Source organism: Urocitellus parryii, chromosome 10 (assembly GCF_045843805.1).
Source record: "Urocitellus parryii isolate mUroPar1 chromosome 10, mUroPar1.hap1, whole genome shotgun sequence".
In the NCBI taxonomy this organism is placed as follows: Eukaryota; Metazoa; Chordata; class Mammalia; order Rodentia; family Sciuridae; genus Urocitellus; species Urocitellus parryii.
The window spans coordinates 52860282-52886006 of record NC_135540.1 but is presented as its reverse complement, the minus strand read 5'-3'; the positions used below and the strand labels follow the sequence as shown (position 1 = coordinate 52886006).

The 25725-nt window shown below is 34.4% G+C and overlaps 1 protein-coding gene across 1 annotated transcript in view; it reads right to left on the bottom strand.

Annotated features, from left to right (window-relative positions):
- The window catches only part of Gstcd (glutathione S-transferase C-terminal domain containing), a 169752-nt gene that overhangs the window by 32720 nt on the left and 111307 nt on the right, over nt 1-25725 (bottom strand). Inside the window, exons 6-7 of the mRNA XM_077803384.1 lie at nt 228-343; nt 22-66 (exon numbers count right to left, since the gene is read on the bottom strand). Coding sequence (XP_077659510.1) covers nt 22-66; nt 228-343 — 161 coding nt within the window. The remainder of the gene's footprint in view (nt 1-21; nt 67-227; nt 344-25725) is intronic.

Genomic DNA, 25725 nt, shown 5'->3' with positions numbered 1-25725 from the left:
AATATATTATTCAGACTTTACCTGGCAGGATGGCAATATGTGAGCAAGAACAATTCCAACATGGCCCTGAAAAAGTCAGTAAAAGAACCAAGTTAACTTTGGTCCTTATGTCTTTTGCTCATTGTAAGACAACAATCTTGCCAAATGAAAACATGACCTTAAGTGTAATATAGAAAAGTCACACACTCTTGGAAAAGCTAAAAAGTATAAAAGGAGACACATAATACCCCGCCACTGCAGAAATCCACAATTCTGTCACCAGGTTTGGCCTGTTTTATCACCACATAAACAAGGTTGTTTAACTGTTGCTGTTTCCTCAAAGATCGATCACTGGACATTTTGCCTAGGAAAAAAAGAAATGAAAACTATATGTATTGTGAGACACCAACTACACAACTTAGGACAGAGCATTAGGATACTGGAGAAAGGGTAAATATATGCATGCATACAAGTATACATACACTCTCACATAAAAGAATAAATTTCACATAATTAGTTAGTAGAGGACTGGAATATTAGAATCCAGAGATTAACTCTATTTTTGTTTATTTTACTTTTATTCCTATTCTATCAATGAAAAAAAATGTCTTCTAAAGAGTAGAAACAATAACTGAAACATTAAGTTCAGAGCCATAAACGAAGGGTTCAATAAATTTTATCTAGATGAAAAAAGTAATAATTATCTCTTCCTTTTGTCCCTCTCAGAGGCATTATAAAGACTATCTATTTTCAACACATTGTTTAAATTTCCTTATAAAAAGATCTATAATAAATAAAAAAAATTTTTATTATTTCACTGGCAGGCACATCCTTGAACTCTGAATTCTTCTGGGTAGGATATTTGGAAACTTTGGAGTATGGGTGTCACATGGCTGAACTATATTAATGGTTATTGTACTTAGAGAGAAACTGGATTTTCCCTTTTTCACTTTGAAGCTTCCTTTCTTCATGAGTCAGACATAGAACATTAATGTAATTAGAGATTAAAGATAGGGCACTTCCAAGTATGAAATGCCATGGACTCAGTACCATGAAAACATCTTAACTTCCCTTTCAAAAGCTACTGGAAAAGTTCACAATAATATCTTCAGAAGGATGAATGACACTATTTGTTTTTACATTTTTCAAGTGCATTCTTTACAAGAGTGGTTTGATAAAAAAAATCATATAAAGATACCAAGGTTTCCTTGTTCCATTTCAAAAGAAAAACATGTTATTTTCCTTTTCTGCTTTTTTCCTTCCTCTCTTATGTTACTAAATAAAATTTAAAAACATTAGGAAATTTTTATTTTAGTAAAAAATAGAAAATTATAATTTCATAAGTTAGAGGTAATATTTATATACATATACACATATTATATATATATATAATGTGTTTCTATATGTTATATTCATAAATTCTTAATTTTCTAGCCAGTATACAAAATTACAAATATCTTCTTATGTCAGTGCATTTTTTCTCTATTGTATACTTTAATGGGTTCATAATATTTCACTCACTATGTACCACAATTTACATAACCACTTCCTTATTTTAATTATGTGATTGTCATCATACTACATAATATTTAAACACATTCTGACATGTTTCAAACATAAAGGGCAATTGAAAGCCTCCTACAGCAAATCTCTCTGTATTAGTCACGTTTTCATTAATATAAAAAACACCTGAGGCAGGCTACTTAAGAAGAAGCTTAGAGACCAACTGAATGCTGTTTGCTCAGGAACATCTGGCAATGCTGGGCTGAAGAGGATCTTGGACGAGCAGTTTGAGCCTCTCAGAGACCATGTCCAGCTCAGCTTGGGTGAATTCAGGCTGCCCCGTGTACAGAGTTTCTAGATGATTGTTTGTGCCCCGCCAGCAAACCGCCACGACTCAGCGCTACAGAGACGCTCCAGCAGAATAGAGAAACAACTCTTCGGTTCCTTTGTGAACCTTTTGAGGTCATGCCAACCGAGTCTCCATAGGCCAGCATGCTGAGAGCTGAGGTGGGACCTGGGAGAGACGGCCCGGATCCACCCTTCCCATTGGACACCCCGGCAGAGAGAACGGCATCCATAACGGCAGAGAACTGACGCCACCAGAGTTCAGTGGACAGGATCACTCTGCAACGAAAGCGGTAACTGCAGGTGTGTGACCCTCAGCCCTCCTTCTCCACACAGTGGGAAATCCCAAGGGCCCCTCCCCAGCTCTCTGTGATCGTGATTGTCGTACCCGAGGGAGACAGGAGGGGCGCCTGACCCCTGGCTACCTCTCCTACCAGCGCTGACATCCAAGGCCTCTTTCCCCAGCTCCTGGGGGCATGGCTATCGGAGGGAACCAGGCAAAATAAGCTGACGGCCTCCAGCTCCACGCTCCACAACCTTGGGGTCTGGGTGAATGGCAAATAGAGAGAGTTCCCAGTCGTTCAAGAGAACAGGGCACCCAGGGGGCTGCAGGCCTGGCATGTAGCTAGTTCTGTGGAGAACACAACCAGTGACTGGGGCCTGGATGGCAGGAGAAGCAGGGAGGTGGCTGGAGACCAGGAATGGCCCTGCACAATCAGGATGGAGAGCCGCCCAGTGGGGGAGGAAGAGCCGCCTCACAGGGATTGTTTCCTGGGCACAGCTCCACCTACTGGAAGAGAACTTAATCGAACTTTAAGACTGAATTTATCGTTTTTTTTCATTTCGTTTCAATTTTCTTTTTCCCCTTTTATTGTATTCTACATATTTTCTACTTTCTCTCATTCTCTTTAGCGACTTCTTCGTTCCCCTTCTCATACCTTTCCTCCCATTTATGTGTAATTTACTAAATGTAAATAGGTAAGTGTTCTGAGGCAATCTATAGTGCTCCCAAGTCCCTAGCTACCCCCAAATACTCTGGTCCATTCTCCTGTTAATATCCCCCTTCAGTAGAGCAATCTTCCAAGGTTGCCAACATATACCAACCCCTATACCATCACATCACCCGACCTAAACATAAAGTCCCAAGACCAAACCGCAGATTGCTATGCGCCATCAAAATCCGTACGTATTTTATGAAACAAATGAATCTGCTTTAAAGTACAATAAAACTCGACATCTCTAGACATAGTCTCCCATCACAAAGGAGAGATCCTGGAGATATACAAAACCAAAATAAATTTATAGGAGTAAACAGTAACACAGCAGTCAAACAGAGCTGGAAGTAACATGAGCATCATGAAAAAACAAGGAAGAAAAGGAGTACAAACAATGCAGGACAGCCTAAATCTACAGGAGAACCAAGAGGAATCAGAAAAATGGTCAGATAAAGAACTCAAGGAATACCTGACTCAGATGGAATGGAATCTTAAAGAGGTCATTAGACAGCAAATGCAAACAATGAAAGAACACATTGAAAATGAATTACATAAACAGATTCAAGAAGCAAAAAATCAACTCTTCTAGGAGACAGAGATTATAAAAAAATCAAACAATAATCCTAGAAATGAAGGAAACTATAAACCAAATTAAAAACTCAAATGAGAGTATCACTAGTAGACTAGATTAAGTAGAAGTCAGAACGTCAGACAATAAAGACAAAATATATCATCTCGAAAAGAGTCTAATCAACTCAGAAAGGCTGGTAAGATACCACAAGTAAAACATCTAAGAGATATGGGTTAACATTAAAAAAACAAACTTAAGAGTCATTGGGATATAGGAAGGCATAGAGGTCCAAACCAAAGGAATAAGCAATCTGTTGAATGAAATGATTTTAGAAAACTTTCCAGACATGAAAAATGAAGCAGATGTACAAATCCCAGAAGCATACAGGATGCTGAGCACCCAAAACCACAGTCCAAGACACATTGTTATGAAGATATCCCATATACGGAACAAAGAGAGAATATTAAAAGCTACAAGAGAAAGGAGGCAGATTACATTCAGGAGTAAACCAATTAGGTTAACAGTTGATTTTTCATCACAGATGCTGAAAGCATGAAGACCCTGGAACAATGTATTTCAAACACTGAAAGATAATGGATGCCAACCAAGAATATTGTATCCAGCAAAACTAAGCTTCAGGTTCGACAATGAAATAAAAATCTTTCGTGATAAACAAAAGTTAAAAGAATTCACAGCGAGAAAACCAGCACTGCAAAGAATTTGGGCAAAACACTACACGAAGAGGAAATAAAAAACAACAACCAAAACCAACAGTGGGAAGTACCTCAGTAAAGCGAGGAGGGGGGAACTAATCAAGAAGGGGAAAACAAACCAAATTAAAAATAAATAAATGATTAAAGAAACAAACATGACTGGAAGTACAAACCATATATCAATAGTAACCCTAAATGTTAATGTCTTAAATTCACCAATAAAGTGACATAGGCTGGTAACCTGGATTAAAAAAACAGATCCAACAATATGCTGCCTTCAGGAGACTCATCTGATTGTAAAAGACATACAAAGGCTGAAGGTGAAAGGTTGGGAAAAATCATACCACTCACATGGTCCTCGGAAACAAGCAGGGGTGGCCATCCTCATATCGAATAAAATCGACTTCAAGCCTAAGTTAATCAAAAGGGATAAGGAAGGACACTATATACTGTTAAAGGGAACCATTCTCCAACAAGACATAACAATTATCAATATTTATGTACCAAACAATGGTGCTGCTACGTTCATAAAATAAACTCTCCTCAAGTTCAATAGTCAAATAGACCACCCACAACACAACAATTATGGGTGATTTCAACACACCTCTCTCACCATTGGACAGATCTTCCAAACAAAAGTTGAATAAAGAAACTATAGAACTCAATAACACAATTAAAAACCTAAACTTAACCGACATATAGAGAATATATCAACCATCATCAAGCGGATATACTTTTTTCTCAGCAGCACATGGTTCCTTCTCAAAAATAGACCATATATTATGCCATTGGGCAACCCTTAGAAATTATAAAGGTGTGAAGATAATACCATGCATCTTATCTGATCATAATGGAATGAAACTGGAAATCAACGATAAAAGAAGGAAGGAAAAATCCTACATCACTTGGAAAACGAACAATATGTTACTAAATAATCAATGGGTTACAGAAGACATAAAGGAGAAAAATCAAAAAATTCTTAGAGATAAATGAAAATATAGATACAACATATCAGAATTTATGGGACACAATGAAAGCAGTTCTAAGAGGAAAATTCATTGCTTGGAGTTCATTCCTCAAAAAAAGAAAAAAACAACAAACAAATGATCGATCTCACACTTCATCTCAAAACCCTAGAAAAAAAGAGCAAAACAAGAGCAAATGTAGCAGAAGGCAAGAAATAATTAGAATCAGAGCTGAAATCAACGAAATCGAAACAAAACAAACTATTGAAAAAATTGACAAAAGTAAAAGTTGATTCTTTGAAAAAAAATAAGATCGACAGACCCTTAGCCATGTTAACGAAGAGAAGAAGCGAGAGAACTCAAATTAGTAGCATATGGGATGAAAAAGGCAATATCACAATAGACACCACAGAAATACAGATGATAATTAGAAATTATTTTGAAACCCTATATTCCAATAAAATAGATGATAGTGAAGACATCGATAAATTTCTTAAGTCATATGACTTGCCCAGATTGAGTCAGGAGGATACACACAATTTGAACAGACCAATATCAACGGAGAAAATAGAAGAAGCCATCAAAAGACTACGAACCAAGAAAAGCCCAGGACCGGATGGGTATACAGCGGAGTTTTACAAAACCTTTAAAGAAGAACTAATACCAATACTTTTCCAGTTATTTCAGGAAATAGAAAAAGAGGGAGCTCTTCCAAATTCATTCTACGAGGCCAACATCACCCTGATTCCTAAAGCAGACAAAGACACTTCAAAGAAAGAAAACCACAGACCAATATCCTTAATGAACTTAGGTGCAAAAATCCTCAATAAAATTCTGGCAAATCAGAAACAAAAACATATCAAAAAAATTGTGCACCATGATCAAGTAGGATTCATCCCTGGGATGCAAGGATAGTTCAATATATGGAAATCAATAAATGTTATTCACCACATCAATAGACTTAAAGATAAGAACCATATGATCATCTCGATAGATGCAGAAAAAGCATTCGACAAGTACAGCATCCCTTTATGTTCAAAACACTAGAAAAACTAGGGATAACAGGAACTTACCTCAACATTGCAAAAGCTATCTATGCTAAGCCTCAGGCTAACATCATTCTAAATGGAGAAAATTGAAGGCGTTCCCTCTAAAATCTGGAACAAGACAGGTATGTCCTCTCTCACCACTTCTATTCAATATAGTGCTCGAAACACTGGCCAGAGCAATTAGACAGACGAAAGAAATTGAAGGCATAAAAATAGGAAAAGAAGAACTTAAATTGGCACTATTTGCAGGTGACATGATCCTATACCTAGAAGACCCAAAAGATTCTACAAAGAAACTTCTAGAGCTAGTAAATGAATTCAGCAAAGTGGCAGGATATAAAATCAACACACATAAATCAAAGGCATTCCTGTATATCAGCGACAAATCCTCTGAAATGGAAATGAGGACAACCACCCTATTCACAATATACTAAAAAAAAAAATTAAAATACTTGGGAATCAATCTACAAAAAAGGTGAAAGATTTATACAATGAAAACTACTGAACGCTAAAGAGAGAAATAGAAGAAGATCTTAGAAGATGGAAAGATATACTCTGTTCATGGATAGGAAGAACTAACATCATCAAAATGGCGATATTACTAAAAGTACTCTATAGGTTTAATGCAACGCGAATCAAAATCCTAATGGCATTTCTTGTAGAAATAGATAAAGCAATCATGAAATTCATATGGAAAAACAAAAGACCCAGAATAGCAAAAGCAATTCTAAGCAGGAAGAGTGAAACAGGTGGTATAGCGATACCCAACTTTAAACTATACTACAGAGCAATAGTAACAAAAACAGCATGGTACTGGTACCAAAAACAGGTAGGTGGACCAGTGGTACAGAATAGAGGACACAGAGACCAACTATCTTTTATTACAAAATTACAACTATCTTATATTAGACAAAGGTGCTAAAAGCATGCAATGGAGAAAGGATAGCATCTTCAACAAATGGTGCTGGGAAAACTGGAAATCCATATGCAACAAAATGAAACTGAATCCCTTTCTCTTGCCATGCACAAAAGTTAACTTGAAATGGATCAAGGAGCTAGGTATCAAACCAGAAACTCTGCGTCTGATAGAAGAAAAAGTTGGCTCCGATCTACATATTGTGGGGTCGGGCTCCAAATTCCTTAATAGGACACCTATAGCACAAGAGTTAAAATCAAGAATCAACAAATGGGACATACTGAAACTAAAAAGTTTTTTCTCAGCAAGAGAAACAGTAAGAGAGATAAATAGGGAGCCTACATCCTGGGAACAAATTTTTACTCCTCACACTTCAGATAGAGACCTAATATCCAGAGTATACAAAGAAATCAAAAAAATAAACAATAAGAAAACAAATAACCCAACCAACAAATAGGCCAAGGACCTGAACATACACTTTTCAGAGAAGGATATACAATTAATCAACAAATATTCAAAAAAATGCTCAACATCTCTAGCAATCAGAGAAATGCAAATCAAAACCACTCTAAGATACCATCTCACTCCAGTAAGAATGGCAGCCATTATGAAGTAAAAAAACAACAAGTGCTGGCGAGGATGTGGGGAAAAGGGTACAATTATACATTGCTGGTGGGACTGTAAATTGATGCAGCCAATCTGGAAAGCAGTATGGAGATTACCTGGAAAGCTGGGAATGGAACCACCATTCGACCCAGCTATTCCTCTTCTCGGACTATTCCCCAAAGACCTAAAAAGAGCATACTATAGGGATACAGCTACATCAATGTTCATAGCAGCACAATTCACAATAGCTAGACTGTGGAACCAACCTAGATGCCCTTCAATAGATGAATGGATAATAAAAGTGGCATTTATACACAATGGAATATTACTCAGCTCTAAAAAATAACAAAATCATGGCATTTGTAGGGAAATGGATGGCATTAGAGTAGATTATGATAAGTGTAGCTAGCCAATCCCTAAAAAACAAATGCCGAATGTCTTCTTTGATATAAGGAGGGCAACTCAAAACAGAGCAGGGAGGAAGAACATGAGAAGAAGATTACCATTAAACAGGGATGAGAGGTGGGAGGGAATGGGAGAGAGGAGGGGAATTGCATAGAAATGAAAGGAGACCCTCATTGTTATACAAAATTACATATAAGAAAATGTGAGGGGAAAGGGAAAAAAAAACAAGAGAGAGAAATGAATTACAGTAGATGGGGTAGAGAGAGAAGAGGGGAGGGGAGGGAAGGGGAAGGGGGATAGGAAGGGAATAGGAAAGGCAGCAGAATACAACAGACACTAGTATGGCAGTATGTATAAACGTCGATGTGTAACCAATGTGATCCTGCAATCTGTACACATGGTAAAAATGGGAGTTCATAACCCACTTGAATTAAATGTATGAAATATGATATGTCAAGAGCATTGTAATGTTTTGAGCAACCAATTAAAAAAAAAGAAGCAGCTTATTAGAGGCTTATTCAGTTCATAGTTTTAGAAGTTCAAAGTCCAACCAACATCATACTGGCTGTTGAGGGGATCCAGTGACAGAAGACAGGAGAGAGAAATCACATGGAAAGCAGGAAGCTGAAGAGACTTCAAGGTTCAGGGTCAGGCTTGTATAATAGTTTGCCCTTAAGAGAACATAGTTTCTTACTAGGCCAGTTTCTCAAATAACCTGAAATAAATCACCCCTTAGGTCCTATCTCCTAAACGTTCCACACCACCTCCCAATACCAACATTGTAGGGACAAACAGCATCCAAACAATGGCTGCCTCTATACTTGCCACCTAAATTCCAACATTGACAACTCACTTTGCTTGATTTATCACACTTTTATCTATCCAGCCCTTTATTCATCCAATATGCCTTTTTTTAATGGCAATGCAGATTTAATTTGGAAAAGGAAAAATAAGAATAAGGAAGAGGAGGAGAAAGGGTGGAGATCAGAAAAAAATATATTCTTAAGTTTATTTGGAGAGGTAGAGTCACAAATACTGCTATGAAGCTGGGTGTGGAGGCACACACCCATAATCACAGTGGCTGAGGCAGGAGGATTATAAGTTTAAGGCCAGCCTCAGCAACTTAGTAAGGCTCTAAGCAACTTCACTGAGACCCTATCTTAAAATGAAAAAAAATTTTTAAAAGGGTTGAAGATGTAGCTCAGTGGTAAAATGTCTTTGGATTCAATCCCAGTACCCCCCACCCCCCCCAAAAAAATGAAACGAAACAAAACAACCTCAAATACTGCCATGGGAGCCATCATGAGGCAAGGAACCGGCACAGGCATTTCTGACTTTGTTCTGTTTGGGGATTTCTTAAAAATTCCTAGCCAAAGATTTTGTCAAAAGAAATTATCTTTTTGTTAAGAACAGGTGACACAAAAAGAAAATTTAGTAAATGGAATATATAATGTAAATCCTATATCATTATTTACATTAGAAATTTAGAATTACCTAATTTCCTTAGATCTGTTTCAAAAGCAAAGATTGACAAAGCTCTGTTTTTCTTACTGGGTCTGCATTTTGCATATAAAAATATTTATCCTGAAATGAAGGCTGAAGGTAGAAAGGTACTTTCCAGGGTTGTGTTTAAGTAGAGAGTATTAAGTAATGCTCAGAGTTTGAGCTAAAAATACAGAAGCCAGATGCCCAGATGCTTTAAGGAAAAACTGCCTCTAATAAAACATTCCCTCTTCCCATTCCAGTTTTATAAATATTATGAAGCTCCTGGAAACATGAACAGGATCTCAAATATATTCAAAGGCAAAAAAGTAGTATTTGCAGATATGGTATTAATTTAAAAATCAAATCCTACTTTCTATTTTTATTCTCTGTCCTTGTCCCTGAGACATCATTTATAAACATAAAATTACAATCTACTTTTAGCTTGAGTAAAAATGATTCTTCAGGTGCAATGGAAAAAGAACCCAGACATAGGATGTTTTAATACACATGATGTCAGTTGTTCTGTAATGTAATTCTTCTGCAGTGGAGTCTTTGTCTAATTCAAGTTTGAAGGTACTTGATTATTTGGACAACTTTAGTGTTGTTTGCACTGCTCTCAAAGAAAGGTAGACAAAGCCGATTTTTAAGCTAAGGACAAGACATATTAAAACAGTAGCATTTTTAGTCAGTTCAAAGCAACAGATAATGCAAAAAAAAAAAAAAAGGAAAAAATCCACTGGAAATGTTTATATCTTAGTCTAATAATTTATGTCCCAAATCAGGAGCTCTTAATTTTTTGTTTCTTAGCCTGAAGTGACAGAGAACTTGTATGTTATAACTTATTTGTTTTTAAAAAAAAGGGGTTGGGTTGGATGTGTATTAGACTTCTTTACCAAAGATTATTTTTCTGTTTTGTTTTTAGAGCATTTCTTTGAAATATAGTACAACAACCATATTCTGTGAATTTTTTTTAAAAAAATAGCTAAATATGGAGACAGATGGCTAAAACTAATGGTTTAAAGATTTGTAACTTTTGCTTGAAAAGTTATAAAATCAAGAGAGAAAAATCAAATTCCTTCAGTAGACATCTGTGTAGTGGATGCCACTCTTCTGGAGAAGATGTAAGACAATTAAATACACAAGACCTTAGGGGAGAGAGAAGATAACCACAAATTTTAATGTTTTCAAACAAGCCCTTAAGAAAGACAAGTTGATGAATGGTCTTTATCATGTTTTATAGGGCAATGGATAGTTCATGAAGCCCAGGTTCCACCATGCTAGATTTTAAGGTTTTCATGCTTAGAACAATCACTTAGGCACATACTCTATGCCAGTACTTTGTATATACTAAGGGCACATTTCCTTAAAATGAATAAGAGGCAATCCCTTTCTTTAAGAACTAGCAGGGTTCATAAGAAGGTATGTGTGTTTATTCTATGGAAAGGTGTGTATACTAAAAATAAAATTCTAACTGCTTGAGATATTATAGTCTATTTCACTGAAATTAGTGACATTTCAGCAACCCTTTGTAAAGGATCAGAAATTTTCCAGATAGAGTGGGCTGGGGAAGCAAGGTCAAGAACAGTCTAGCTTATTTAGGGAAAACCACGATTAACTCACTCATGCTTGAAAATAAGGGATCAACAGAGAAGTGGTAGAACATCAGTCAGAAAACACAAGTAGGGCCAGATGGGAAAAGAAATTGCTTGTTATTTTGCCTCTCTGCATCCTATAGAAAATGACTTTGCTATAATACTTAATGTGTTTAGAGCTCCTTAGAGACTAGTTCTCTTAGGATATATGGCACTGTTATTTTTATGAAATTACATATATATTCTTTTATAATACCAGCCTACCTCCTCTTACCTTTCCCCCTCTCCCGCTCTGGGGCATTCAACCTCAATTGATGCTCAATACATTAAGTGATTTAATTAAGTAAATGGAAATGAATCACTTGAATTCATTAAGTCATTCTGAAGCCTGGTTTACAGATAAAACAAACTCTTAGAGTCCATATTGGATTCTCCTCACTCTCCTTCCCATGTTCCTAAAGAGGAAGCCCTGTCATAATCCTGAAGTGCTAAACTTAACCAGCTTGTGTCTCTTTGTGCCATGGCTAATCACTGAGTGTGCTTTACTTGGGCATATTACTAAAATCTCTCCCGAATCCACTCATTAAACTATCTCTCCTTTTGCTTAAATACATTTAAAGCTTCATTCTGCCTTAAGGGAGAAAAAAGTCTTGAAATGATCTGGGCTCAAATTGATTTGTCAACCTCACCTTCTGCTCCTTTCTATACATTCCCAATGTTCCAGCTTATCTAAACAAGTGACAGTTCCTTTTATTCATGACACTTCATGAGTCAAGTCAGTTTCTTTATAAAATTTGTTACCTTTGTTTGAAGTCTCTATCCTTGCTTTACAACCTCAGGAACCCTATCACCTACCTTTCTTCACTTTAGGCTAAGTTTAAAATATATATTATTTCTGTGATAATAATAATATAATAATATTTAGCTCAGTAGTAAAGTGCCATTGGGTTCAACCCTCAGTTCCAATAAACAATTACTATTATCATTATTATTATTATATTATTTTTAAAAGATGAAAGAGAACAAATTAGTTTTTCAAATGCTTTGTCATTACCCCAAGTAACTAATATTTTCTACTATGAAGCTTATTCTTGTTAACTAGTTGAATTTTTTTTTATTATGAAATGATAGTATACAGGAATTCCCAAAGAAAGAACCATCAGTGTAAATTGCTTCTGTCTCCCTGAAATAGACAAAGATGATTTTTCCTGGAACTACATAAGCTTGGTTCCAATTATATGGAAAGAGTAGTAGGAAACTGATAAGCACATAACAGGTACTCAATATAAGTTTTAATGAATGAATTTTCTCTTCAGTTGTGACTTAAACTGCATTTCAAGACAGTGCAATAATTTTTGTAGGTATTAAACATGAAAAAAGGTCAGATATCAATGCTATGCCTATACGTGTTGAAATAGTAAAAGAGGTCAACTATGAAATAGTGTTTTAAGTAAGGAAGGAAATGTTTCTGAAAATTCTTGTAAGGTAATAAAAAAGCAGCTATTTAAAGATGTATGAATAGACTGTAGAGGTTAGAAGTGTAGGAAAAGAATTCCTAAAGAAACTCCCAAAATCATGCATGAAACTAAACAGCAACAGAGAGTTTACATTTAAGGACAATTTTGTTTTAAATTTGAGATAACATGCTGAAAATACTAAAAATTTAATGCAGTCCTTTCAGTTTTACATTTTTAAATATCAATTGCAGGCATATATGGTAGTACATGCCTATAATCCTAGCCACTCTGAAGGCTGAGGCAGGAGGATTGTAACTTCAAGACCAGCCTCAGCAACTTAGCAAGGCTCTAAGCAACTTAGTGAGACCCTGTCTCAAAATAAAAAATAAAAAGGGCTTGGGATATAGCTCAGTAGTTAAGTGTCCCTGGCTTCAACCCTCAGTACCAATAAACAAAGACAAAAATGTCCTTGCAGGCTAACATCACTAATCCTCCTGAACACACTGACCTAGGGGCAATAATACTGTTAACAATATTTGATATCTCCAGTCCCACTCACATACCCTATTGTTCAGTCTATGAAATCAACAACAGTGTATCAGGGTGATGGCATTTTTACTCTAATAGAAAATGTTAGGGACACAAAAATGTGTAACACTTGGTTTCTGTCCTTAATGAATTAATACCTTGTTTAACAATATATTTGCACTCATAAAATATATGTTTACATTTTTACATTTAAAAATGTTGTTTACTGTACAACACAGTTTTATAGTAATTTTAATAGCCATAATTTACAAAAATCCACATATGGATTCTAACAGGATTGAGAATACCTTTTGCTGATATGATGCTTTGCAATTTAATAAGCACTTGCATAATTGATATATTATCTAACCCCCAAATCTCTGTCAGATTGTTGGGGTGGATGACACCTTCCTTAGTTTACAGATGAGGACACTGAGTACTAAAGAGTTTGCTTAAACTTAGCACTTTCTCAAAGTAACAAAGCTAAAAAATAGTGAAGCTGGGATTCTAATGAAGAATTTCCAACTTCAGGTTCAGTCTTCTTTCAACGTGATCTGTTATTTCTTAAGCAGAAGATTTTGATTAATTAATTAATTTCAGAAGCTCAGTGCTTGTATCTTTTATATGTGCGAACGTTCAAGGAAATGAGGTGCTTTGTAGAAGGGAAGTAGGTGATTTCCCTAGTAATTACATCTTAGGAAAAAATTAATTCTTTAGAATCAGCCATAGAATATATTATATTTCAGGTTCTCCTCAAAGTAAAATTTCAAAGAGAGGCTTACCAGTAAAAAAGGAACAATTTAAGTCCTGAAAGTCAGTGTTTTGGAATAAGGCATTAGAGGCCTCATAAATCACTCTGTTTAATGAATTGACCTTTGATTGTCACCCTTTCCAGATAGGGACCGTATTTCTCCACCTTGTGATTATAGCAACCTTTCTGATTTTATAGAAAAGTGACATGGCGAGGTTGAGCAATCAATTTGTTGTAAAATTGGATTACCCAGGAACAAATAAATGAAAATAGATTGGGAAGATCTTTAATGTTATATACAGTATTGCAGATGCTGACTAAAAATACCATGTACCTCTCTCACCCTTCCCTATCTAACTCTAAGGCATCTTTTAAAAATTTGATAGCTAAAAATGTTTAGGCAAGGTGCTGGGTTGAGGGACAAAAGTTGAAGAAAGTATATTATTTACCAAATCCAAGCTCTGCTTTTTTATAGAAAAGCTACAGTGAATAATGGAAATTTAAAAACCTTATTTCTAATTTTTTCCTCTAAGATGAACAAAAATATTTTGACTTCAGAATACCAGAATCCAGAGTTAATTAAATGCATATATTTTCATTTCATTCGAATACTACTTATGCTAGACAAAGTAAACATTACTTTGTTCTGATATTTTGGTTTGGAAAAAAAAAAGTCCACAATATCTTCCAAGTTGCCCACAAGACCCAACTCAAATACTTTTGGAAAACAGTTTATTTTCCTTCTTTTTCAGTGGCTTAACAATAGGAAGGTATTTTAATAGTTTCAGTAACTTTTTGAGGCCATGCAAGTAATTCTTTGATGGCTTCTAGTATGGTGTGTTTCACAATAATTAGGTTAAACCAAACTTTTGTGGCCCCAAAAGGAGTGCTAACTTTCCCAGAGTCAAGAGATTTAAGAGAAAAAATAGCACCTTTGGCACCATATTCTAATTCCACTATGATCTGATCCACGTTTTCTTGTTTGATTTTTTTCACGTTTGATTTTGTTTGAATGCTGAATATCTATGATGACATAACTCCAAATCCTTGGATAATACTATGTTGATATATACTATTCCTATTGAGATGTAGTATCTTTGTCTGTTACCACTGAATCTGAGCTCCATGACTACTTAATCTATTTAATACAGAAGTGACACAGTTTCCTTTTCTGGATGCTTCCACTTTTTATATTTTAAGATGCTTGCTCTTGGAACACAGCATCATACTTTAAGAAGTCAAGTTATCCTCACTGATGCTGCTTTCCTACTATTTTGGTTTGGAAATGAGGTGTCCCCCCAAAGCTCCTGGGTTAATGCAGGAATATTCAGAAATAAAGTGATTCCATTATGAGAACTGTAACCTAATCAGGCCATCCTGATTTGAATGGACTCACTGGGTGGTAATTGTCGGCAGGTGAGTATAGCTAGAGGAGATAGGTCACTAGACCTATCCTAGAACCTTAGAAGGGTTCATCTTCCCTGTAGCTTCTTCCCTTTTCTCTCTCTGCTTTCTGGACACCATGAATAGAGCAGCATTTCTCCACCATGCCCTTCTGCCATGATGTTCTGTCTCATCTTGGGCTCAGATCAATAGAGTTAATCTACCATGGACTAAACTTTTGAAACTATGAACCAAAGTAAGTTTTTCCTCCTAAGTTGTTCTTGTCAGGTATTTTGATCATAGTGACAAAAAGCTGACTAACACATCTACCAAACCTTGCCTCAATAGCAGAGCTGGGAATAAATCCATAATTGTCCTTTAAAGACACCAAGGCACAAAGTTTTGCAGTGGTTATTTATGCAATAGAGCACAGTCTCCTAACACTGCCTTGTAAGGATTACCATATACAGTAGTATTTATTAGGGCAGCAATTATATGTGAAATGGTGCTGGATAATAAGAATAACCAAAGTAGAAAATGGTTATTGTACCTAGGAGTTAAAAAGAGAGCCCTATTGATATAAGTCCTGTAAGGACTACATAAACCTTGAAAGAAATTTGCATTCCAGTTCCACTACTCCTTTTCTCTTCCTAAAGGTCCTAATTCTCGTGGGCTCAATGTAAAGAATGTTGGGATCTCAGTAAAGATAAAAGAAAGGAAAAGACTTTGAGAACTCACCCAGATGTAGATATTTGTAGAGATGTGATGAATGATACAAATTAGTACTCAAAAGGGACCCAAAATGAGAAAGTCTTTTATTTTGTATAATTTTTTGGTATCAGGGATTGATTCCAGGGGCTACTTAGGACTATGACTGAGTACTATATGCTAACTATGTTTTATTGATTATTTCAATGACTTTTCATAATAGCTTAATGAGATTTGTACTGTTATGGCACTATCAGATGGATAAATGTAATTAAAAATACTGAAGTAACTTGCCTTGTATATGTAGTTACTCTGTGCTAGAGCCAGGATTTCACTCTTGCCAATCTAGGACCTGAGATTTTATTTACCAATTCAGAAATCACAAATCCTTATCAGAAAAATATTTCAAATAAGTCCCAAATATATGTAGTGATATCATTTTTTCTGTTAAATAGTAGTAAATTTTACTATCTTTTAAAGAAAAAAATTAGTACTTTTTTCTATTTTAGAATGTACTATATTGCCTCCCCTATACAGTATATTTCTGACACCAGAGAACTTAATTATTATTATTATTATTATTATTATTATTTTGGTATTTTGATAACATTCCATTCTAATCTCAAAACATATAAGACATGCTGAAGTCTATTTTTTTTAAAAGGCATGTGGTGGACATCTTAAATTGAAGTATAAATTATAAATGGCTTAGATTTTGTAAAAAATAAAGTTATTCAAGATTTATCTTGGTGGTTATAATATATCAAAGACAAGTAATTTTTTGGGCTTCAATCAGATTCAATAAGTACTTCTTTTCCTATGTCTTCACTACTTAGACCTGTAAATGTTCAAGTAATGGTCATTATCTGATTAAAAACTATAAAGTTTTTCTGGGTATGGTAGCACATACCTGTAATTCCAACTATAAAGGAGGATGAGGCAGGAGGATTGGAAGTGTAAGGCCAGTGTGGGCAATTTGAAAAGACCCTGTTTCAAAAATAAGAATTTTTTTGGGGGGAAAGGGCTAGTTCATTGGTAATATGCTTGACTAGCACAAGTGAGACCCTGTATCAATGCTTGGTATCCCTCAACCCCTAAATCAAAACCAAAACCAAAACCAAAACCAAATAAACAAACTGTAATTTGTGAGCACTCATAAGCACACAAACATTCATATACAAGTTAACTAACCAATCAGATAACTAAATTACTCACACTACTCCTCATGTTTACTTGTTAAATGAATATTTTTCTATATTCAGATAACTATTAATATGAATTTTCAGAAGTTCAGAACAGAATAATCTGTAGGTTAATTTGAAATAAAAGCAAAAAACTAAATTGGGATGGGTAATTTTTAAAAAAAAAATCAGAAAAATGTGCTTTCTCTGTCCATCAGTTCTCTTGTGATTTGTATCTATACCAATGACACCAATGACATTCAGATCTATATAGTTCAGTTAGTATTGCTCTCTGGAACTCTGGATCAAATCTAGATATTTTCAAAATGCATCATTAATATCTCTGCCTATTCATTCAGTGATCTTAAATCAAACATGTACAAACATGAATTTATCTATTTTCCATCACGAAACCTGTTTCCTTTCTGGTATCCTCTTTATTTGTTAATGGTACCATCATCTCTTCATCATCCTGCAACCATACCCATATGCTCAGTTCATACTCATTTCTCACACTATTGCAGTAGTCTTTAAATTAAAAACTGCCCTATATTCTTATCCTTTCAGGCCAATTCTTTCTAAAATGCAAATGTGTTCATGTTACTACCTTACGTAAAAGTCTTCAAATTCTCCCCATAGCCTATAGCATAAGTTTTTACCTTTGAAAGTTCATTATCTGGTCCAATTCATATTAAAAGCTCAGGCCCTAGACTGGCAGGAGTGAAACTCCTGCCACTCCTTTACTCTCACACTCTTACTATTTTGATGAGAGGGAACCACCAGCTATTTTCCAAACACACCAAGCTCTATTGTATGAAAAGTTAAATATGTTATTTGCTTTGTCAAGCATACTATTCATTTCTCAAGCTATTAAGCTACAATAAAAGTAAAAAAAAAAAAAAGACAAACAAACCACAAATTCCACCATCAGGCAGATTTGAGAAATGTGTAGACAGTCGCCCCATATCCAGAGTTTCACTTTCTATAATTTTAGTTACTCCCAGTAAAATGCAGCTTGAAAATAATAAATACAAATTTCCAGAAAGAAATAATCCCTAAGTTTTAAAATGCATGCTGGTTTAACGAGCATAAAATCTTATTCCATCTTGCTCTGTCCTACCCAGGAGATGAATCATTCCTATGTCCTGTATATCTGTATTGTATATGCTACCTATCCAGTAGTCACTAAGTAGTCATCTCAGTTATTAAATTGTTTGTCGAGGTATCACAATGCTTATACTTATATTACCCTTATTTACTTAATAATGGTGCCAAAGTATAATAATACTAATTTTATTGTGGTATGTTTTATAACTGCTGTATTTTTAGTTATTATTAATTTTTTATTATGCCTAATTTATAAATCAAATTTTATTGGAGATAGGTATGTATATGAAAAGATCATAGTATAGGGTTTGGTACTATCTGTAGTTTCAAGAACAGACTGGGGATCTTAGAACATATCCTCTTAGGATGGTGGGATGCTACTATATTATTTAATTTTGAAGGAAATCATAATGCCCATTACCGTATTAAGGTTCTAAGGAGTCTCACAGTTTAATTAGTTTCATTTAAAACAACGGTGTTTCTAAAGTTACTTGATAACTGAGTGCCTTTACTATCTAATTATCTTGAGGGACTATTCTAGGAAACTGCCCCTCTTTGCTGAAACTTTCCCTTCAAAATCTAGTTCCAGTGAGTCCAGGAAGTCAACAACGACAAAGACCTGATTTGTTAAATTACAAACCTTTCTACCTCATGATTACTGTGTTTCCCAGGGACCTCTACAAATTACCTAGTATCTAAAACCCAGTCACATGCTAATAAGGTTTATAAGTAAATCAGGAATATAAGTAAATCAGGAGTAAAAGGCACCCAAATAATTATTTTCCCCTTGAAATTAGAGCTATAAAAGCTATGTTAAAAAAAGACATATGCCATTTTAATGCTTCTTCTTAGATATTAACTTAGAAAAGAAAGTAACATGATATTTTTAATGTAAACTTTTGAAATATTCTGAAAACATATAATCATGAGTAGTGTTTACCAAAAAGATGATATGCTTCTTAATTATATACAAAAATGGTTAACTGCTTATAAAACTCTTGAGGATAATATTTATTATTTAGCATTTCTGGATATCCAATGACAAATACAATACAAATATCATTCTGTCCTCTGATGTTAGAGATGCAGATGTGATAGCATGAGGGCATTTATAAGTAGCACCCACACATAGGCATTCTTTAAACCAGATCTGAAGTTTCATGTATTTCCTTGTGTTTCTTAAATCACACACATATGATACACAGAAAACCCAAATAAGTATAACAAAACACCAGGAAGATGGTGGTGAGTCAAAAGTTTCCATTAGCTTCCAGTAGTTTAATCTTATAAACATGTGATTAGTCTTTACTTTGAAGTTAATAAATAAAGAATCTAGAACTTTCTTCTTCATTAGACAACATAAAACAACTAGATTTCCCAAAGGCTTGTGTAGACAGTAAAATAAATACTGTTGGACCAAAAGCCTTTTAAAATCATAAATGAACGATTTGTAAAAGACCTTGTACTTTCATTTAGAATAAAATAAATAATGCTAGGTTATCTTAGGACAATTTTGGTTGTCTTTTAAGGAATCCTATCCAAACAATGAGCAAAACTATAACACATTAATCTATACAACCCACAGAAGCTCAATTTCTTCCCTAAAGTATACTGTGAAAAATTGTAAACAATATTTCAAGAGAAAAGAATAGTTATAAAATTAAAATTTTCTTTGGAAATAGGGGAAAATCTTATTTTCCCCCATTATTAATAGAAGAGGAATAGGAATTCCAGTAGTTAATTCAACAAACTTTAGGCTAGGCACTGTCGCAGGGATTGGTTATACAGCAGCCCCTGCTGCCAAAGAGAATAGATTCCAGTGGGAGTGGGAAGACAGATGATATGCACAAGACAAGTAAACATATACTGTATCAGGAAGAAAAATTAGGGACGGAATATAACAAACAAGAGACTTATTTTAGACAGGATGATCTGAAAGAACCTATCTGATAAAGGTTAACATTTGAGATCTGAATGAAGTGAGGAAATCAAGTATGTATTCTCTGGCAGGAAGCTTTCCATATAAATGCATAAAAAGTATAATTAGTGAACAGGAGACTGGCGGAAGAGAAGACAAAGAAGTATCCAGGGGCCTGAGTATAAGAAGCTTTATAATTTATGTAGAAACTTTGGATTTTATTTTGAATTAGATGGATTTGGGGACATTATTTGATGTACATTTTTAAAAGGATCTCTACTGGTAAGGAAGAACAGAAGCAGAGAGTCTAATTAGCAAGGAAGAGTAGAAATAGGGAGTCTAACTAGGATACTGCTACAATAGTCAAGTCCAAACATGATAATTACTTAGACTAAGAGTATAACAATGGAAAGAGTAAGAAGTGATTTGGTTTGAGATATAATATATAATAAATAGATTAAATATATATGTACATATACTTATATACATATCTATATATACTGGGTTAAGTATACATGCATATTAAATATACATGGTTATATTGCAGCCCCTGCTGTCAAAGAGCACACATTCCACTGGGGGGAGACAGATGATTTTAAATATACACATATATTTAAACTAGAGCTGAGGGAATTTGCTGATGAATTGGATGTAGAGCACAAAAGAAAGAGAAAACTTAATGATGGTGTCATAGTTTTGAGCCTGAGCAGTTACAAGAATCACACTGTCATACACTTAATTATAGTAGCGGTAAGGATACTTAATTAAGCTTTGAGATTTTTCAACTTTAAAAGGTTTAGAAACTGAAGAAGAACCAGGAAAGAAGACTGATAAGGGGTCATCCTATTGGTTTCTCAGGGGAAAACTAAAAACAGTAATATAAAAAGGGAATTATATGATTTGTCAAATGAAGCTAATACCCTACACAAAATAAGAAATGTCCATTAGATTTAGTACACAGAAGTCAGTGGTGGCCTTGATAATAACAATATTGTTAGAGTGGTAGCACAGAAACCTAATTATAACGAGTTCAAGTATAGAAACAAAACTAATAAATGTACAGACATAATATTAATAGAAAAATCACCATTATATAATGATGGTTGTAATATTTGATTTGGGTAAAAATCATCAATAAGCTGTCATTAATTGGTGTCATCTACCATCAGAATTTATCCCTTATTTTAAGGGACTCTCAAGGAGACTATAAACTCTTATATTTATTCAAATCTATACTTCCTCATGCCAAGAAGATTTTCAAATATATTTATTAAATCACATGCTTCAGTAAACTTGAATCCTAATAAGAAGGATATTAAGACACAGTGCTGATCATCAGACTCTAAGGAGGAGAGGTGAATGGAGAAAGAACACAGGCAGAACCTGAGGTAGGAAAGGTTATGTAAAAACAGTCCAAGTGTCTTCATTGATTAAATATACTGATGAGCAAACTGAACTCAATGCTGACTAATGTTCAAAATTTCTAAGAGAAGCAATGGGAAAATTTCCTAGAAAATAATGTTTCATACATATATGAACAATAAGGGCTTACATACTGGAAGGCAAGGAAGCAGAAGAAAGAGGTCTGAATTAAGTAGAAATTTATGAATTCTCACATAACAAGGAGGAGCTTAAAGAAGTAAAACTTTCATTGCTTCACTTTAATGAAGTGCCAGTGTTTTAATCCCTTCCTGACCTATTTTTATTTAGCACTGAAAATGGTACATTGTTTGATTTGGGTATTAGCTTTTAAGGAGATTAGTTTCCAGGAAAAGTAAGGCATTTTGTATATGAAGAAGAACCATGATACAAGGCATTAGATTGTACTCTGTTCCCAAACCACTTGTTAAAAAGCAAAGGGGTGGGCAGGGTGGGGAAAAACAAAAACAAAAACAAAACAAAAAAGACCCCAAAATCAACCCTTCTAATCAGCTCCAGCTTGTATACCTATGCAATAAAATAAACATAAATGTAATCACTTAGCTATAATAGAAAGGAGAAAATATTTTATAGTAGAATGATATTACAATATGTAGATGCTCCTTCATGAATGGAAGAGAATAAAAATGCCCTAAAATTTCTAAAACACGCTCAGGGCTTAACATTCAATATGATAACACGTAAATCCTCTGAATTATATGATGTTTTCTCAAGAATTTACTGAGATGTTTGTTACTAGAATTTTGTTCTTCACTAATCCAAAGCACCATAGGTTGTAGGTGAAAGAGCATATAGTAATTTAGGAGATCAGACTTCTCTTCCAAATAATTCCTCCTTATAAAAAACATCTAATGCTGCTCTTCAGTAGATGAATGAATAAAGAAAATGTGGTATATATACAGTGGAATATCATTTAGCACTAAAAAAAAAAAAGGAACAAAATCATGGCATTTGTAGGTAAATGGATGGAGCTGGAGATTTTGGGTTTGGCTAAGTGAAATTAGCCAATCCCAAAAAACCAGCTGCTTAAAGAGTTCTCTGATTTAAGGATGCTAATCCATAATATGCTGTCGGGGTGGGGTGTGATGGGAGGATTAAATGAACTGTAGATAGGGCAAAGGGGAAAAGGGGAGGGAGGGAAAGGGAAGGGACATAAGGGTAGGAAAAATGGTGGACTGCGATGGTCATCATTACCCTAAGTACATGTATGAAGACATGAAGGATGTGACTCTACTTTGTGTACAACCAGAGATATGAAAAATTGTGCTCTATATGTGTAATATGAATAGTAGTACATTCTGTTGTCATATATAACAAATTAAAATTTAAAAAAATCTAATGCATACTGGTACACAAAACTTTAATATAAAATGGTTTTTAAAATTTTTCTTTATTTTTTTATTTATATATGACAGCAGAATATATCTCTGGTTGTATACAAAGTATATTCACACCAATTCATGTCTTCATACATGTACTTTGGATAATAATGATCATCACATTCCACCATAATTTGTAACCCCATGCCCCCTCCCTTCCCCTCCAACCCCTCTGCCCTATCTAGAGTTCATCTATTCCTCCCATGTTCCCTCTCCCTATCCCACTATAAATCAGCCTCCTTAAATCAAAGAAAACATTCAACATTTGTTTTTTTGGGATTGGCTAACTTTACTTAGTATTATCTTCTCTAACTCCATCCATTTACCTCATATGCCATGATTTTATTGTCTTTTATTGCTGAGTAATATTCCACTGTGTATATGCCACATTTTTTTTGTCTATTCATCTATTGAAGGGCATCTAGGTTGGTTCTACAGTTTAGATATTGTGAATTGTGCTGCTATAAACATTGATGTGGCTGTGTCCCTGTAGTATGCTGTTTTTAAGTCCTTTGGGTATAGACGAAGAAGAGGAATGGCTGGGTCAAATGGTAGTTCCATTCCCAATTTCCCAAGAAATCTCCATACTGCTTTCCATATTGGCTGTACCACCAACAGTGTATGAGTGTACCTTTTTTTCCCATATCCTCACCAACACTTATTGTTGTTTGCCTTCATAATAACTGCCATTCTGACTGGAGTGAGAGAAAAGAAACCCTCTTCAACAAATGGTGCTGGGAAAACTGGAAATCCATATGCAACAAAATGAAATTAAACCCCTATCTCTCACCATGCACAAAACTCAACTCAAAATGGATCAAGGACTTAGGAATAAAACCAGAGACTCTGCGTCTAATAGAAAAAGGAGGCTCTAATCTCCATTATGTGGGATTAGGCCCCAACTTCCTTAATAAGACTCCTGTGGCACAAGAATTAAAATCAAGAATCAATAAATGGGATGGGCTCAAACTAAAACGTTTCTTCTCAGCAAAAGAAATAATCTGTGAGGTGAATAGAGAGCCTATATCTTGGGAGCAAATCTTTACCCCTCACACATCAGAGCACTAATCTCTAGGGTATATAAAGAACTGAAAAAGCTAAGCACCAAAGCAAAAACAAAAACAAAAACAAAAAACAATAAACAACAACCCCAAATAACCCAATCAATAAATGGGTGAAGGACTTGAACAGACACACTTCTCAGAAGATGATATACAATCAATCAACAAATATATGAAAAAATGTTCATCAACACTAGCAAATAGAGAAATGCAAATAAAATGTTTCTTTAGATAGAAAAATCAATATTACTTCTTAAATGAACTTCCTTTTAATAGTATCCAATTGTTTTTATTTTATTTTATAATAATAACAATAATAAGTAATATACCTGATATTTTAGGAATATTTCTCATTACTAAATATATCTAGATATCAAAAATACATCCCTCTTAAGAACCAGAAACTTCTATATTAAATATTTTATACATGTAAGTAATTTTAAGCATGAGTTTTATAAATAATAATTATGATAAAAATGAATATTGAGATATCCAATGTACAGTTTAAGAAATAGAATATTAGCCATACTTTTGAAATCTATTTCTCTACCTTGAGATAAACACTATCCTGAATTTTGTGTTTACCATTCTATTGGTTCTCCTTTTAGTTTTACTATATTGATATGTATCTCTAATATTATTATTTAATTTTGAATATTTCTAAACTTAAGATAAATGAAATTTCATACATACATTTTTCCCACTCAATATTATGTTTGTAAGTTTTGTGCATGTTGATATATGAAGCTGTACTTCATTTTCCCTACTCTAAGTATCCCATTGTAGAGCTATGATTTATCCATTCTCTAAAGGATAGTCATTTGGAATTTTTTTTTTTTTTTTGCTTTTACAACCAACTCAAACATTTTTTTTTGTGTGTACAATTTAAAAATTTCTTTATCAGTTACATATTTTTTTGCCTTCTTGGGAAAATCTGAATTAATTTCTTATGATTCTAAGTCATAGTAATGACTATCAATTATATATAACATAGCAGTACAATAATAGCCTCAGAGGTTTCTGAGATATATATATATATATATACACTAATTTTTATTAGAGTTAGTAAACTCTGATTTTTATAGTTCTTCTCTCTCTTCTCTTACTCTGGGTCTCTAGGCAAGAGGAAGCTTTGAATATTTATTTTAGCAGTCTCTATTTTTAATTTCCACTCTGTAGATCTAGTTAGCTAATGATATTTTGAGAATTATGCCAAATTCTAAAAGACAGAATGAGAGCTCTTCTTGGAGAAATGTGTGCTGCTGTATGAGAAAAATGGTATTATGAAGGAACAAAATTTTGGTATTTCATGTTTGGTTCAAGCATTCATTACCTATTTTACCTTGTCAAGTTACCAATCTTCTGAGATTTACTTTCTCATATATAAAACATAAAAAAAAACAATAATATTTGATAGTATTATTGTGTGAAATAAATTGCACCTTAGCATACTCCTGGTCAAACCAATGTCCTTCAGTAAATGTAGGTTACTTAACCTTCCTATATACTCACTTTCAGTGAGAGGTGGTATTTACCCAACTATTCAAAAGACCAGAGACTTCTTGATTTGCTTCATGGTTTGCAGATACATTCTTCACAGTCCCAAACATACATCAACTTTCATACAAGTGAGGTGTTATTATACCTTTAAAAATTATAGCAAATGCATCATTACAAATGGTAAGAAG